Below are 16,678 nucleotides of genomic sequence, written 5' to 3'. Positions count from 1 at the left end.
TCGCTTCAGCTATTAGTTCATAGATAGGTGATCCCATGGGTGTCCCGTTGATCTGTTCATATATCTGGCTGTTAAAGGTAAAGTGGGTGGTGAGGCACAGGTCCAATAGCTTCAGCATGTTGTCTGTGGAGGTGGTGTCACTCAGGTCTTGTTCTTGTTTGAGTAGTGTTGTCAGTGTTTCTCTTGCTAGTGGTATATCTATCGATGTGAACAGGACAGTAACGTTAAATGATACCATGGTCTCGTCTATTCTTATGTCCTTGATAGAATCGAGGAAATCCTGGGCTGAGTGGATGGAGTGGGGTGACTTGCTGACGAGGTGCTTTAGTCTCCTTTGTAGCTCCTTGGCTAATCTATTTGATGGTGTGCCCGGCAGGAAGACTATGGGTCTGAGTGTCAATCTCTATATGATGCCTCTGTAATGTTTCTCTTCTCTCCTCCCCAGGTCAAAGATACAAGTCGATGGATCCTACGTGTCTACAAATACCTCTCCCAAGCTGGCATTCCTTGGGTGTCAGCCTAGAACAAGAACATTGGCAAGCAACATGACCAAGAAGCACATTAGAAGGAAGTGTGATCCTAACCTCAACATTTTGGAATGGCATACCTCTGCAAATTAGAATAATTTTCTTGCTCTATCTATTCCATGCTGTTTAATATCTACTAGGTGATCTCAGATTTCCTCTGTCTTGGCTACAAATCTCAGTCATACTTTACTCAAAATTCAGGTCTGTAATGTTAAGGGTCAGTCTCCAACCTCAATGAATGCTCCCCATTTCTTGTTGGCTGAAACGGGACATTGTACTCGAGACATGATCTGACCAGGGCATTGTGCAGTTTGATCGGGATTTGAAAAAAAATCAACATTCCTATCTACCCAGTTCACAACCTATTGGTCAATTGTTTGGGCAGGTTATGCATAAAGTTCACTAAGAGCCTGAGGTTTCTTTCTACTTCACTCATTATTTCAGTGTCATTTGTTGAATACATCTGCTGCTTATTTTCTTCCGCCATTTTATATGCAGATATTTGCAGTCAGCCAAATTGTACAATTTATAGATTTAAAGTATAAATAATGGCTGCTTTTCAACTTTCACTGTGAGGTAATGAAGTTATGTTCCTCTTTCAGGATGAGTTTACTACCTGTGGCTTGTAAGAATATTCCATTTAGCATCCAACTGGGCTAGTGTATGGGCCAGACAATTTGGAGAAGTCATTTTCTTAATGACAAGACAAAAGCTTTCCCTGACAATTTTCTGGCAACAGGCACAAGTTTATCGAATTTTACAATTTACCAAAGCTGGATTTTGAACTTCAACTACTGTGTTCATAATTGAATGTCATAATCACAAGTCTATTGTGAGCAAATCCCTTTGTCTGCTCAAGATAGTACCTCACACACATGCAAGCACAGCAACTTAAAGTATTAATGTTTGTTACAATCCTTTACAGTTTTTTAGCTGAAAGTACAACACTGTGAAGACATAAAAAGGCAAAACCAGGTTAAAGTTCTATGCAATAGCAAAGTAGACTATTGGTCCCCTCAGCCATTCAGTAAGATAGTGGCTGATCTGTACCTTAACTCCACTTTCCTGACAAACTGCCAAATCTCAATTTGTTTGTCTTCAAATATCTATTGACCTCGGCCTTTAGTATACTCAATGGCTCAGTCCTCCACAGCCCTTAGGAGACAGAAAAAGTCCAAAGATTCACATCTCTCTGAAATAGTGTCTCCTCATTGCGAATGGCCAACTTACAATGCATAATATTAGAGGAGAAAATGCAATGGAATTAATATTTGATTTAATAGTTAATAGTTACAATCAAGATCAATCATGGGAATATTGATACACACAGGAATCTTGTCTGGATTTAATCTTGCCTGGTTTTCTCGTGTTCATCACTCCCATCCTAGTCTACAGGACCACAGGCATTAACAAGCCATAGGATCCTGATCCAATCTATTATTTGTTACTCGTCTGAGCAGTGAATTTTAGTTGGATAGTTGGCTTTGGGGGGCATCAGTCTTGCACTCAATCCTATCCACAAGCCATATTCACACTTATAACTCTTCTAGGAAGGATTGGTGATAATCATTAAGAATGTGACTTCTGACCTGTTTTTCCCCTTCCTAGACAAGAGTGACATTACTAACATTCATTAAAATTCACCCATTTTCATTGAAAAAGTGATTAGTTTACTAAATCCCATTCTGTGAGTAAATGTGAATCTCATTAAAAAGAGATTAGAAACAGCTGATCTGTTCTTGCAAAGAGCCAGCTCAGGCAAAATGGACCAAATGGTCATAGAACAGATTACTTAAATTCATCTTTTTCACCTATGTTTGTGTTCCAAATATTCACTTCCAGATTATTACCTACCAATACAGAAAAGGCAGCCAAGATGGTAAGTTCCTTCTTTATAATCTCCAGCACACAGGGAATAAAAGTAACCACATATCTGAAAAACAGAACAATACCCAACAATTACGATGGCTAGTCATGAATATCAAATTTTAGACATTTGGTATGAACATGGATTAAAGATATTGGCATCCAACACAATGTGGTTGAATTTCTCTATTCAGTGACCTTGCATCATTTCCATAAGATTCAAGATGGCGCCAAAACTGGGCAACTCTTTGCGAGTTCTCGACAGCAGATCTTATTACCACATTTCTTTCAATCATTCTGCACTTTTAAACCTCAATTCTAAATATCTTGCATTTTGTGCACCTTCTTTGCAGCTGTAACATTGTATTCCTCGTTCTGTTCTATCACCCTACGATCTTTGAATGGTATGATCTGCCTGTACCGCACGCAAAACAAAACTTTTCACTGTACCTAGGTACATGTGACAATAATAAATCAAATCAAATATTCATCTATTTTCAAGAACTGAGGAATTGATTAATTCAGCAATTGATACATTTTAATTACAAGGCTCAAGACTTTTTGTTTTGAACATATTGGCTGCTTGACAATACAATTAGAAGTCAACATCTTGTACTTTTGAAACAGAGGGACATAGAAAATAGGCAAGGGGCTCTTGCTGTTCAATATTACCATGGCTGATCATCCAACCCAATACCATGTCTGCTTTCTGCTCATAACTCGATCCCCTTAACCCGAAAAATTATATCTAACTCCTTCTACCCAATGTTTTGGTCTCAACTGTTTTCTGTGGGCTATTTAAGACTCTCATTGGGCTTTGAAATTTTCAAGTTCCAGCACATCCTCCTGTTCAAATCTTGCCTTATGTTTCTTTGAAAGCAGCAATGACAGTGCAAAGGGCTCAATGAGAGGGAACAATGGTTCGTTGCAGGTGTTGAAGCAAGGAACAGTAGCATTCATTTTCATTGTAAAACCAGAGAACTGATCCAATCTCTCAAAACTGTTAAAGCACTAGGTGCCACACGTTGTGACAAGATGACATTTTCTGAGGAACTAGAACACAACAAACAGAAGATACGGCAATAACTTAGAAGGAAACCATGAGATAACAACTTCACAAACACTTTTTCCACATTGAAACTGTATTTACTTCAGAGGGTTGCCTCTGATGGCAAGAGCAGTTTACACTCCATGGGAATTAGGAGTAGAAACAGGCAACTCAGCCCTTCAAGCTTTCTCTGCCATTCAATAAGAATGGAACGATCTTGGGAAAATACAATGAAAAGTGTTTTGTTGCCACAATCTAGCATCATTTTGGATTACAAAATGAATAAAGAGATTTGACTTAAATAGAGCTTCATCTTCTGTTCAATTGATAGTCCTCCTTGTCAAGCACAGCTCTGGGTTTTCTTAAGGTCCCCAGGGTTTCTGTAAGGTGTTCCAGTCTCTAGGCCGCAATGACTCGCAAGGGCGTCTCAAGAGTAATTGGAATTTGACACCAGTGATCTCACAATGTGACTACTAAAATTACTCCGTCCCTGAATGGATGCGATTTACAGTTCTTCAGGTCACAATTGCTGGTCATTGAAACAGTAATTGAGAACATATTCAAGTTTCTTAGTAGACAAGGAATATAGAAATGTTGAGAGACCAGAAGAGAAATCAAAATGATTGTGATCGGTTAAAAAAAATATCTTAAGGAATCCTAAAAGCTAGATGATCACTTTCTCCTTTACTCTGCTTCATGCGTTTTTAGTACAGATGATTTACTAAATTAGCAATCCCATTCATCAATCACCAGATCAATTCTCTTGGGTGATACACCTTGCTGATGATACCCCCTATAATTTTGATAGCGCACGAGATAGGAGCTGCCGTAGATCATATAACCCAAGATCACTGCTGAACGTTTACATCAACTCCTTTTTCCACCCTATCCTCATTGTCCATCATGCCCCAAAGTCAAAGAGGAGTTTCAGTCTTGAATATGCACACCAACTATGCACCCACAACAAGGTTTCCAACTTTGATTTGATGTATTCCTGGATATTTCCTTACATGATGTCTCATCGTCATTGCTCTCCTTGCATCTCCAAAATGTTTTTAATTAATTTTAAAAATTCAAGACATGTTCATTTTAATGTCCTCGCAGCTTTTCTCTATTTTTAGTTTTCTTTGTGTATTGCGATTAGTGGAAACGTCCAGGGGATTAATGTATAATTCCTGGGGATTCAAGGGCAATCCTGGAGGGTTGGCAAAACCATCTGGTGCAGAGAATTCCAAAGAGTCACATACCCCAGTGTTCTAAATGGCCAATATCTTGTCCTGAGACTACGACTCCAATCTTGGGAATATTCCTCTCGAAAATCTGACCTATCAAGTTCTCCTTTTTTTAAAACGTACATTTCAATGAAAATCCAGAAAATAGAATAAGACAAGCCTACCTCCTTCTCTGAAAGGCCCCTCACCCCATGACTGAATCTGGTGAACCTTTGTTCCATTTCCTGTAAAACAAGTATAGGCAAGGAGACCATAACTGGACACAGTACTGTAGGTGTAAATCTCATTGTCACCCTATATCGTCATAGTGAAGCCTTATTCCTGTTACACTCCCACCACTGGGTATGAAAGGCTTGAGTTATAAAGAAAGTTTGGGACATTTTTTCCACTGGAGTGTAGGAGGTTGAGAGGCAACCTTATAGAAGTTTATAAAATAATGAGGGGTATAGATAGAGTTAATGGTAGTTGTTTTTTCCCTAGGATGGGGGATTTCAAGGCAAGGAGGCACATTTTTAAGGGGAGAGGAGAGAGATTTTTAAAAAAAAATGAGGGGCAATTTTTTTTTTAACACAGATGATGGTTTGCATGTGGAATGAACGTCCTGAGGAGGTGATGGATGTGGGCACAATTACAATGTTTAAAAGACATTTGGATAAGTACATGAATAAGAAAGGTTTGGAGGGATATGGGCCAGGAGCAGGCAGGTACAATTAGTTTAGTTTGGGATTATACTGGACTGGCTGGACCAAAGGGTCTGTTTCCGTGCTGCAGGCTCTATAAGCATTTGCCTTGCAAATCACTTGCTTCACCTAGATTATTTTAAAGCTACCCGTTCAAACATATCTGCAATATTGAACCCCAATATTCAGATCCAGAGGTAGGGTTAACACCACGAGGCTCACACTTATTAGTCTGTGTCAGCATTCTAATGATAACCTAGGAATGATTACCACTTGGATATGGACTTTGCCTTTGAAGGGAGTATTTGTAATTGATGTAGCAATTCTTATGGTTGCTCCCATGATAAGAATTTGAGACAGGTAAAGTGCCTTGAAAGATTCAATATTTTTTAAATCATAGAGCCCATATATTACAAGCTCTAACAGTCTTTGATTACAAACACTAGCCTATTTTAACTAACAACAATACATCAATTGACCCGAGTTAAAGACCAGGCCCTTCATACACTCAGGTCACATGTTATGATACAATGATGACTTCATGGGCATGTCTCTTATAGGTATACACGCCACTGTGAGTTAACATAGCCTTGTCTACAACTCTTACGGCGCGAAAGAAGAAAGTGGAAAAGAGAGAAACACAACATATTTCTATCCTAGCACGCCAGAACCCAACTTTTATAGCATTATCTAAATTTGTTAAGCTTACCTTTTCAACATTAAGCACACAAGATCATGGGGTGGGGGTGGGGGGATTTTAAAAAAAAAATCACAAATGGAGCCGGAAGCAAAATATAAGATGCATTTTAAAATAATTCTGTGTCGAACAAACCATATTGAGTCAAATAAATTGCATAATCCATTCCCAGACTTCAACACGCCATTTATTAAAGCGAAGGACCCAATTGTTCTACCAGCTAATGAAATGGAAATCCTTAAACACGTTTGAGAAAGTGTTGGGGGAACAGGGAACACAGAACTTAAAGGAAGACTCTCCTAAAGACTAGCCCAGCAACAGCAACACCTTACACCCTGTAATAACCAATAGGAGGGGGTGAACAGAATGAATCGATTAATTATCAATTGAGACCAGCTGATGGGAGAAAGCAATAAATGGCGGGGGGTTTAAGAGAATTCTTTATCTATTTGTATTGGGAAGCTGGAAGTAGGTGACTCTATTGTAGGGTATGGTGCGACTTTTGTTTTAATCTCCTTGTATTGGTGAGCACGTTTCTGAACGCTATTTCTTATCCCGTTTGAGAGCTTAGCTTTTGTTTTGAAAATAAAACGGAGTTGTGTTTTCCATTCATTCACTCTCTGGAAGAAGAGTCCCTTTAGCTCTGAAATGATGGTCTAAATGTAGACTGTCAGCTTATCTCGAGTAATGAGATGTTGAAATTGGAATGTAAACTTTGATGACGTTTGGGTAAAGTTTCGAACATTTGGTTCTGTTTTAAACAGTTGACTCTTTGCCCTTAGTTGAAGGAGAAATATGTTGTTTCTTTCTTTCCCCTTCTTTATATCGTGCTGTAAGAGTTGCAGACTGGGCAATGTTAACCCACAATGGCGTGTTAAGCTCTCGAACATTGTCAAACTAACTCCCTTAGTCGCTGTTTAGAAGCTTGTCTCCTACAGTGTTGTCAGTTTGTTCAGTCCTCCTTTTTACGTAGTTTTATACTGTAATAAGGAAGTGTTTTTATTTTTTTTTCCCCTTGACATTGTTTTCCTATTTTACAGTTATCTCCTGTTCCTGCTCCCTCTAATTTTAGAATAAGTGACAGCTTCAGATATTTTCCTTTGGCTTCCTTTTTGGTAAGCTTCACCGTTTGTTTGAGTTTGCAACAACGTTCCAAATTTTGGTGCTGTATCAACTCTTCTTCCACACCTCCCTAAAAGCTATATACTTGACTTTAAATATATTGCAACTCCTGTATCTATACAAAGAATAATTACATAGCCCAAGAGATTCTGAGAGCAAAATAAGGTTCAGATGTAATAGTTTCTATGTACTGAAAGACAGTTGTATTCCCAATGAGTGCAAGGAGTCTCTTAACTTTGTAAACCAGCAAGGATCAGGCAGCTTTTGGTTGCTTGTACTAGTTGGATATGTAATTGATTGATGGCTGAAGGTGGTTTGAATATTTCCACTGCATGAGGAAACACATTGTTACCTTTTTGTGCACAAGTGTTGTCTCTCTGAAGGTTTGGTATTCAAAATTCAAGAAACTGGCTTTTAACCTTAGTGACTCCAGAGCTTAAATTTTATTGGCCTGTTTTATTGGTAGGTAACTTGGAAGTTCAAACCCATTTGGGCAGGCTGTGTTGATCAGCAACAAGGGTGAGAGAGAAAAATGAATTTTCCTTGTATTTGGGCTCCATACCAAACTAGGTGGGTGTGCAAAATGAAACTAAAACTCCACTTCAATCTAGTGTTGCATTTGAAAGTCTAGTTGTCTTGATGCAACAAGCTGAGAATGCTGAATATTTGTGATACTTGTTAGTTGTGCCACTGACAATTATTGGCCATATCTATGTAGACAGCCTGCTCCACTATCTGAGTGAGCGATCTTGGTAAGCTTCCTGGATCATGCTGGGCAAACAATGTAAATGTTGGTAGCTTCCTTCCCATTGGTTAGACTTGTTATCTTAACAATCTAAAAGATTTAGAATTTTTTATGATATTAACCCTTGGTTCAGCTTTGTTAAGGAAACTGAGAATCAATCAGTTGGACGGTACAGTGGCTGTGGTTAGCTTTGCTGCCCCTTGGCACCAGGGGCCCGGGTTCGATTCCACCCTTGGCTGACTGTGTAAAATCCACAACGATGTTGTCTGTGTCTACTTGGGTTTCCTCTGGGTGCTCGGGCTTCTTCCCACAGACCAAAGATGTGCATGTTTGGCAATGGCTAAATTGCCCATCCACCTATGTGTCCAGGGATGAGCAAGCTAGGTGGATTAGCCGTGGAGATTCAGGGATAGGGTAGGGGGAGTGGGATGCTTTTTGGAGGATTGGTGTGCATGCCAATGGGCTGAATGGCCTGCTTCCACACTGTAGGGCTTCTATGATTCTATGGTACTCGGAGGTGAGAATTATCAACTTTTCTGAGGTTGAGTTCGGTATGATAACCACTATGTTGTTTATGTGCCTGGCTCTATTTCAATTTAGGAGCTTTCACTGAAGCATGGAGCTGATTGCTGGTTTTTAATCTTCAGTCCTTTTGCTGTTATAGATTTGGTCCTGGTCATCCTTTTTAAAGTACAATGTAAATAGTTTTGTGGCTGCAACATCTCCAAGCATATAACAAAGCAAATGGGACCAAACCAGGAGGCAGGAGAATGTTATACTTGTCCTTGTAATTAGGGTATTGCAATTCTTAAATGTAGTGACTTACCAGTCTAGCTGTTGGAAATTTTAGATTGAATGTTCAAAATTTTTGAAGGTAACTTTGCTCAATGCAGTTCAGGTCTTAAACATTCAGACCTCTTGAAAGATAGCATCGATACTAAGTAAGAGTTAACTTTACAGTGCAGTTTTTGAGTGATTGTGGTAACATTCTCTTTCATGGTCCTTCTGTTGTAACTGATGATTTAAATCTCTGAACTGCAAATTGTAGGTTTGTGTTGCTTTAATCTTGGGCTTCTGGCCAAGTGTTTTCAATGGAAGTGTTTTTAGAGCAGGTGGTCCCAGATGGAACTAGTAATGTCTGCCAGGATCTAATTTCAACTATCTGGCCAAATGTAAAGTGCTGCCTTGTAACAAGAGATATAACTGTTTGATTTGTACTTGCAAATGAATCATAAGCTAGTTTCTCAATTATTTACTGGGGTCATCTAGTGTTGGTTTTTGCTTGGCATTTTGTCGAGTGTGGACTATCCATGGATGTACCACTGATTTTTACTAATTTGGATAAATGTTCTGAGCAGTGACTCCTGTATAAAATGTTCAGTATTGCTGTTTCAAACTTGTAATGTAATTTGGATAATACTGTATAGTCTGTCACTTCATAAAATCCCTGCAGTGCAGAAAGAGGCCATTTGGTCCTATCAAATCTGCACTGACTCTCTGAAGATGGTCCTACCCAGACCCACCCCATCCCTGCATTTCCCATGGCTAACCCACCTAACCTGCACTTCGCTGGACACTATGGGGCAATTTAACACGGCAAATCCGCCTAACCTGCACATCTTTGGACTGTGGGAGGAAACCCACACAGACATGGGAAGAACATGCAAACTGCACAGTTGCATGAGGGTGGAATTGAACCTGGGCCCCCAGGTGCTGAGGGGCACAAAGCTAACTGCTGAGGTACCATGCTGCCATATCTAGTACTACCCTTATCTAGTATCTAAAAGCAAAATAGTGACCATCAAAAAATTTAAACACTTGCAAGAATGTTTAGCCAAACTGACATATACTGATAATTTATACTTGTTTGTACCCTTCACCCTTTTGGCCATCACTTTCGATTTTCCCCTTCATGCACTTTTGTAATATCCTCCTCCAACCTATCAATCCCAATTGTCGTCTCCTGTTGTGCAGTTAACTATTTTACCCTACTCATGCTAGAAAGGAAATTTCTCCTGGGTTATAAGTTTTAGTGATGCCTAGCTTGTATTTGTATTTGTATTTGTATTTGTCATTCCTAGTTTAGAAGTGTCCCAGAAATGGGACCATCACTGTCTACTAAGTCCTTCTATTCATCAGACTCTCGAGAGAAGCATTCTGAATAAATCACTCTTTGCTTTTTTATTCAAAGGTGTCCTGGGAATGGTTTTCATTGGTTGAAGCACAATTGAATAAAGCAAACATGAAGTGGCAGCATTATCCTAAAATGTATTTTCATCTGTTTATAATACTTGTGACTATAGGTAAGCATTTTATGACTTATTGACTCTGCAATATTACAGATCAACCAGTTAACTTGCATCCCAGATAATGTCCAGTGAGGTACGCTGTGCTCACAAGCATTTCCTAAAAATGTGTGCAGTTGGTGGTTGTGCTTCTGCACAACCAGCATTTCAAATGTTCAATCTGCCTTTCATGTTTCATAGCTAAGCCCCTTAACTAACCTGAGTTGCTGTTTTTTTTCCAAACTTGAGAATGAAGGCTTCAATGAAGCACTTATTCAACTCTATTCTTTATTAAATGGTGGGGTATGGATGTTGCTGGCTAGCCAGTAACTTATTACCTGTACCTAGTTGCCCTTGGACTAATGCTATTGGATTAACTGCATGTCTTGGATGTTCCTGAGGCAGCAGCTTGTATTCCAAGTCTGTGAAAATATGCTTGATCTGGGACAAGATTCCAGTGGTGTGCTGTACTGTTGGTGGTCTCTAGAATTCAGCATTTTTCAATTTAAAAACCCTGCCCCACCCTCTTGTAATCACAAACAGTCATTGTATGAACAGCAAGAAATTCTGGATAGTAGGAACTGCAGATGCTGGAGAATCTGAGATAACCAGGTGTAGAGCTGATGAACACAGCAGGCCAAGCAGCATCAGAGGAGCAGGAAAGCTGACGTTTCGGGCCTAGACCCTTCTTCAGAAAACAAAATACAGAAATTCTCAATGTTGGCTGATATCTTTTAGCACTTGTCTAATACCTAAAAAGCAAATATCACAGCAGATGCTGAATATCTGAAATAAGAACAGTGTTAGAGATGTTCAGCAGGTCAGTCAGCATCTATGGACTGGTTACTTTTTCTGGCCTATGCTCATAGGGTTTGGAAGAAATTTAGCAGGATGTTGCTGGGACTGGAGGGTTTGAGTTGTAAGGAGGTGGGAAGGGTTGGGACTTTTTTGGTGTGAGGTTAAGCTGTGATCCAATGATTTCATAAAAATCAAAGGGCATAGATAAGGTGAATGGCAGATGTCTTCCCCCTAGGATGGGGGATTTAAAGATTGGGAGGCATATTTCTAAGGAGAGATTTAAAAGCACAACGGGCAAATTGAGCAGTTTGTGTGGAATGAATTTCCAGAGGAACTGATGGATGTGGGTACAGCTAAATATTTAAAAGACACTTGCACAACTTCATGAATAGGAAGTTTGGAAGGATATGGGTCAGGAGAAGGGAGGTGGGGCTAGTTTAGTTTGGAAACATGGTTGATATGAACTGGTTGGACGAAAGGGTCTGTTTCTGTGCTGACTATGATTCCATTACTCCAACTCTAATCTAAACTAGACCTACTCCAGACTGGGTAATTTTGCTGTTTTCAGGACTTAACTGAGAGCCTTGATTTCACTAATGTGGCCCCTGTACATCCCCATGACTTTCTGAAATGCCATCTATTATGGGGGAATAAGCACAAACTCCTATAAACCACGCAATAACCTGACTGCTTTTCAATGTAGTTTGAGGGGAAGATATTTTCCAGGACACTGGGGCATGTCCTCCTTCCTGAAACTGTGCCATGGGATTTTTATGCCTATCTAAATGATGTCATCTTATTTGAAGCATGGGACCTCAACAGTGCAGCAGTGAGAAAGCACTGATCTAAATATAGACAACAGTGTGGAGCTGGAGGAACACAGCAGGCCAGGCAGCATTAGCAGAAGAGGAAAGTTGACATTTGGGTCAGAACCCTGGGAAATGGAGGGGAAAGGAGTTCAGAAATGAAGAGGTGGGGTGGAGTTGGGGGAAGATAGGTGGGATGGTGATGGATAAGTGGAGGTAGGGAGTGGGGGGATTAGCCAGTGAGATCAGAGGGGTGGATAGGTGGGAGAGAAGATGGACAGGCTGTGTCAGGTCAAGGATGTGGGGATGAGAGGGCAGGTTAGACATGTGTTGAGGCCAGGGGGTGGGGAGACTTTAAAACTGGTGAAATTCACTTTTAGGCCATCGGGCTGTAGGCTCCTGTGGTGGAACATTAGGTGTTGCTTATCCAGTTTGTGGGTGGTGTCATTGTGACATTGGAGGAGGTTCAGGATGGACATCTCACCCAGAGAGTTGGGGGTTGGGGGTGAGAGTTGGAATTAAAATTGATGACTGGAAGGTGTTGTCATTTGTTGTGTACAGAGTGCAGATGGTCTCCAAATCTACACTTAGCCTCCTCTACATCAGTGAGACCACGTCAGGAGCGGTGGATACTGTTGACTCCAGCATCTGTAGTTCTTGCTATCACTGATTAAATATAGCTGCTACTTCAACATTGACTGACAGGTTAAACTTTAAAGGTACTACATTGGTAAATAATTTGGAATATTCTTTGACTGCAAGATGATGCCAAGTGTTTATAGCTGGCAAATTTCTTTATTTTTAAACAATCACCTTTCCTTTGAAAGGCATCTTTAGATAAATGAGGCACAACTAACAGATAAGGAAATCGGGAGTACTTGGGTCTATCAAGCAGAACTCTGTAATATGGTGTTACCTGTATCAAGATTACTTTAAATTGATCCTACTTTACAAGAATACCTGTGATGGACAGATCAGAATAAGGATTGTTCTGCCAAAGGGATACAAACATAAATTGGGAGCACACCACTTGGCCTTTCAAGTCTGCCACTGAACATGATGCCTTACGGACCTCATCACTCTACATACTTTGCACCTTTATTTTTACCACCTGCCCAGCTTAGCAAAAATCAATCCAATTCTGATTTAAATGTTCAAGAACTGTTTCCTGTCCCCTTTTTTTTTTGAGGAACAGATCAATGACCCTCCCTCTTGATAGGCAGGCAGTGGTGTAAAGAGATTATTTCCCTCAAATGGATGATTTTAGTCAATAGTTTGGCAAGACTGCTGGGGATCTTGTTTAATCAAGTCCCTCTTATTCTAGGCTTGGGTTTAGAAGTGTTAAAATTTCCCAAGACTACCTGCTTGCTCTCTAGGTATGGGACTAGGAAATATTTTCAGTAATTCCAGTGTTTTACATGCTACCTAAAATTAGGAGCAAGCAATTAGTCTAAACCAAGGATGTTCTCCCACTGATTTTTGTAATGGTGCATTGTCACTCCCTGTATTTGCTTAAATGATTGACATTGCATCATCCACTTTATTAGAACAGGTTTTTGGGAGAGATTGGCTTGTTTAGAAGGGTTAAATATGCAAAGAAACTGCAGCCATAGTGAAGTTTCTAGATATTGTCCACCTCCTAACTAATGCCTTTTCTGAAGAAGGGTCTAGGCCTGAAATGTTATCTTTGCTGCTCCTCTGATGCTGCTTGGCCTGCTGTGTTCATCCAGCTCCACACCTTGTTATCCCTTCCTCACCACTTCCTTGCAAGCCTGTGAATTGAGGTAGACTGTATGCCTCTGAACCTGCAACTGAGATGATTACAGACAAGACAGTGGTTAAAATGTTTTGTCATATGATGGGTTTTCTCAGATGTGGTGGAAAAAGGTGTGATCCTCAGCTTTTCTAACCCAGTTGCAAAATGTACAAACCTTTTTTGGATGAGTATTTTTAGTGTCTCCATTGTGCCATGTCTTGGGTTGTTTAGAGTACCTTTTTTTTCTTGATCTGCTTTGCTTGGTTGTAATAGGGTAGTGTGTTCCAATATGGTATTAGTAGAACAGCCCCCACTCTTTCTTTTGCGCTCTCAACTTTCCTCAACATTCAGACAGCCAATGTGGGTTGAGACATTGGTTGGATGTCATAATGTGAATGGAATGGCTTGGGATAAAATAAATGCAGTGACCATATTGGGAAGATACTATGCATGCAATGTGTCTGGAGAATATATTAAACTACAACAGGAAGTGGCTGTAAATTATAATCTGCAGGAACTGATATCTAATTGTTTAACAAACTAGACTGTATTTGTCTACTACTTGATGCATGTGTAGTGCTGAGCAATACTAAAACTAGCTACTCTTCTGACCTGTTCAGCTGGTACCATTAACTCTCTAATATTACCCACTCCAATTTCTACCAGCCTGCTGTGTTGCTAACTCCATTTCATCCCGGTATCCCTGATCTGTTGGGATATGTTACTAATTCAGAAGACAAGTCAGTCTCAGCAAAGAAGTAATCCTGGCTGGTTGCTGATTCTCTATGCTGCCTCTTATTGCTGGAGGCAGATCACCAGTGACGGCTTGTGCATTAAATGATTTTGGGTCTCACTCAGTCTTCATGACTCCTTCTTAAAAAGTTAGCACACAAGAAATCTGTTAACTTCTTTCGTACTTCAGTCATCTGCCATGATTCTTCCATATCTACAGCATATTGTGTTACTAATGAAGCTTATCTCAATCTTGTGCATACATGAGTTGCACCCCTACCCATTGACATGGTTGCAATTCTAAATTTTATTAACTTTTGTGTTCTCTTCCTGCTACCCCTCGTTGCTCTTTTCTTTTTCCCCTTACCCCAACCTTCTACATTTTTTTATCTTGCTACTTTCTTATTGCTGTTCCAGGCTTGATATTACTCATTAAGCCAGCATTTGTCTTATGCCTTTCACCTTTTTTGTTACTAAGAAATGCACTTCAATGCTAATTATTGCACCAACTTGGGACTAATTGACCTTCTCACCACTTTGTGAGTGGATCATTGAGGATAAGGACATTGCTTGGAGTTTGGCAATCTCCTGAACATCATTCACTTGCCATCCATGACCCCCATTGATACTTACATGACCATAACTAACTGGAAGACAAGACTTTGGCTCCTTCATCCACGACCTGTTTGCATGCCCCATCTAAGTCATCAGTCCCCTCTGCAATGAGCTTATTTCATCTGTTTTCAAATTCTCCTACCTATAATCATGGCAACCCCTCTCCATCCACCTCTGCCTTTTTCCATTCCCTTCAGGACAGACAAGTAGGCAATGCTGGTGACTCCCATATCCCATAAACACTTAAAAATCTGACATTGCCAGAAGATTTTTAGTCTATTCTCCACTCCATTGCCTGACCTGTTGAGGATTTCTGTCCCATGCAATATTTTGCTTTTGTGGAATCTTTCTTTATTCCTTAGCTTTGTTACCAGTCCCATCCTTATCCAATCACCACTTTTTTTCCCCCCCACCCCCCTTGGTATCCTTTGAGACTGGCATAGTGGAGTGTCATCCTTAAGTCATACATAGATGTTGCTAAGTAGCACATCTACAGTTGTTGTTCTGCTTACAATATACTGGTCCTTGGTCAGCTTTGAGGGTAAGGACAAAATCGGGGATCTAGCTAGCCTCTTATTTTACCCAGTTTGTAGCCTCAACATGAGTGTTCAAGCTTTCATTTAAGTATCATTCACTTGACCTGTAACTGTCTCAAAATATTCAGATCAAATTCTGTTTGAATTATTATTGCAGTCTTTCTTTCTCCCTGCTACTCTTCAGGTGGTCTCCTTGGAGCACCAGTGGATGAGGACATCCTGGATCGATTGATATCAGTAAATACTTCAGAGGACCTGAAGTTGCTTTCCAGAAGTCATTCTGTGCATGAACTTTCAACTAAATCTACAGTGATGGATAATGGGAAACAGGAATTGCTGCATACTGATCAATCTCTAACTGCTACTGTGGGTTTAAGCATTGACAACCGTGAAACTGGTAATGCTTTGCAAAGTGAAGGAATGGAATCTGTATCTGAAGAAACTTCCACCTCTAGCAAACACTTGCTTAACTTGGTAACTGTGCAGCCAACAGAAATGATAGCATCAAGTCACACATATGCCAGGAACACACAGGCCAAGCATCTTAATCTGGTCTCTACAAAACCTCTCCTATCCAAGTCTTCAATTGGTTCAACAACTGAACTCTCCAGTGGAGACGAGAAACCAGCTTGGCATGGAAGGCTGACTCCTACGATTGCATTTTCAACCCAGTCTCCATTCTGGTATATGGGATCTTCATTACCTAGAGTACAAGATTTACCAAGCTCCTCTGTTCTTGACAGTGCGCTCCCTTCTGACGAAATGGAGTTGAGCACCATCTCTTCAGAAGGTGCTGAGTCTAGTGCTTATAAATTGATATCAGCAGAACAGACAGTTGCACCTAGATCAGAGTCCACAACTGAGTCAATTCTTCATGTGTTTAGCACAGAATCTGATGTTGTAGTTAATGCAACCAGCATGACCTCTGCTATACTTAAGCAGCTGTCTACCTCTTGGTCTATGGACTCCAGTGGGTCACCCAGTAGTGCACAGGGCAACCACTGGCAAGATGTTTCAGAGGATATATACTCCACAGCTTCCTCCTCTATTGGGACCAGTTGGCCATCTCCAGCTGTTTCTGAGGATGTATACTCCACAGCTGCTTCCTCCCCTATTAGGACTCGTTGGCCATCTCCAGCTGTTTCTGAGGATGTATACTCCACAGCTGATGCTGCTTCCATAGGGACCAGTTGGCCATCTCCAGCTGTTTCTGAGGATGTATACTCCACAGCT

The 16,678-nt window shown here is 40.4% G+C and overlaps 1 protein-coding gene across 1 annotated transcript in view; it reads left to right on the top strand.

Annotated features, from left to right (window-relative positions):
* Positions 1-6,751: 6,751 nt before the first annotated feature.
* The window catches only part of si:ch211-217k17.9, a 52,203-nt gene continuing 42,276 nt past the window's right edge, over positions 6,752-16,678 (top strand). Inside the window, exons 1-4 of the mRNA XM_048617121.1 lie at positions 6,752-6,779; positions 7,091-7,165; positions 10,109-10,220; positions 15,630-16,635. Of these exons, the coding sequence (XP_048473078.1) occupies positions 10,160-10,220; positions 15,630-16,635 (1,067 nt within the window). The 5' untranslated portion in view covers positions 6,752-6,779; positions 7,091-7,165; positions 10,109-10,159. The remainder of the gene's footprint in view (positions 6,780-7,090; positions 7,166-10,108; positions 10,221-15,629; positions 16,636-16,678) is intronic.

This window comes from Rhincodon typus, chromosome 36 (assembly GCF_021869965.1).
Source record: "Rhincodon typus isolate 14 chromosome 36, sRhiTyp1.1, whole genome shotgun sequence".
Classification (NCBI taxonomy): Eukaryota; Metazoa; Chordata; class Chondrichthyes; order Orectolobiformes; family Rhincodontidae; genus Rhincodon; species Rhincodon typus.
This window is presented reverse-complemented; position numbering and strand designations above follow the sequence as displayed.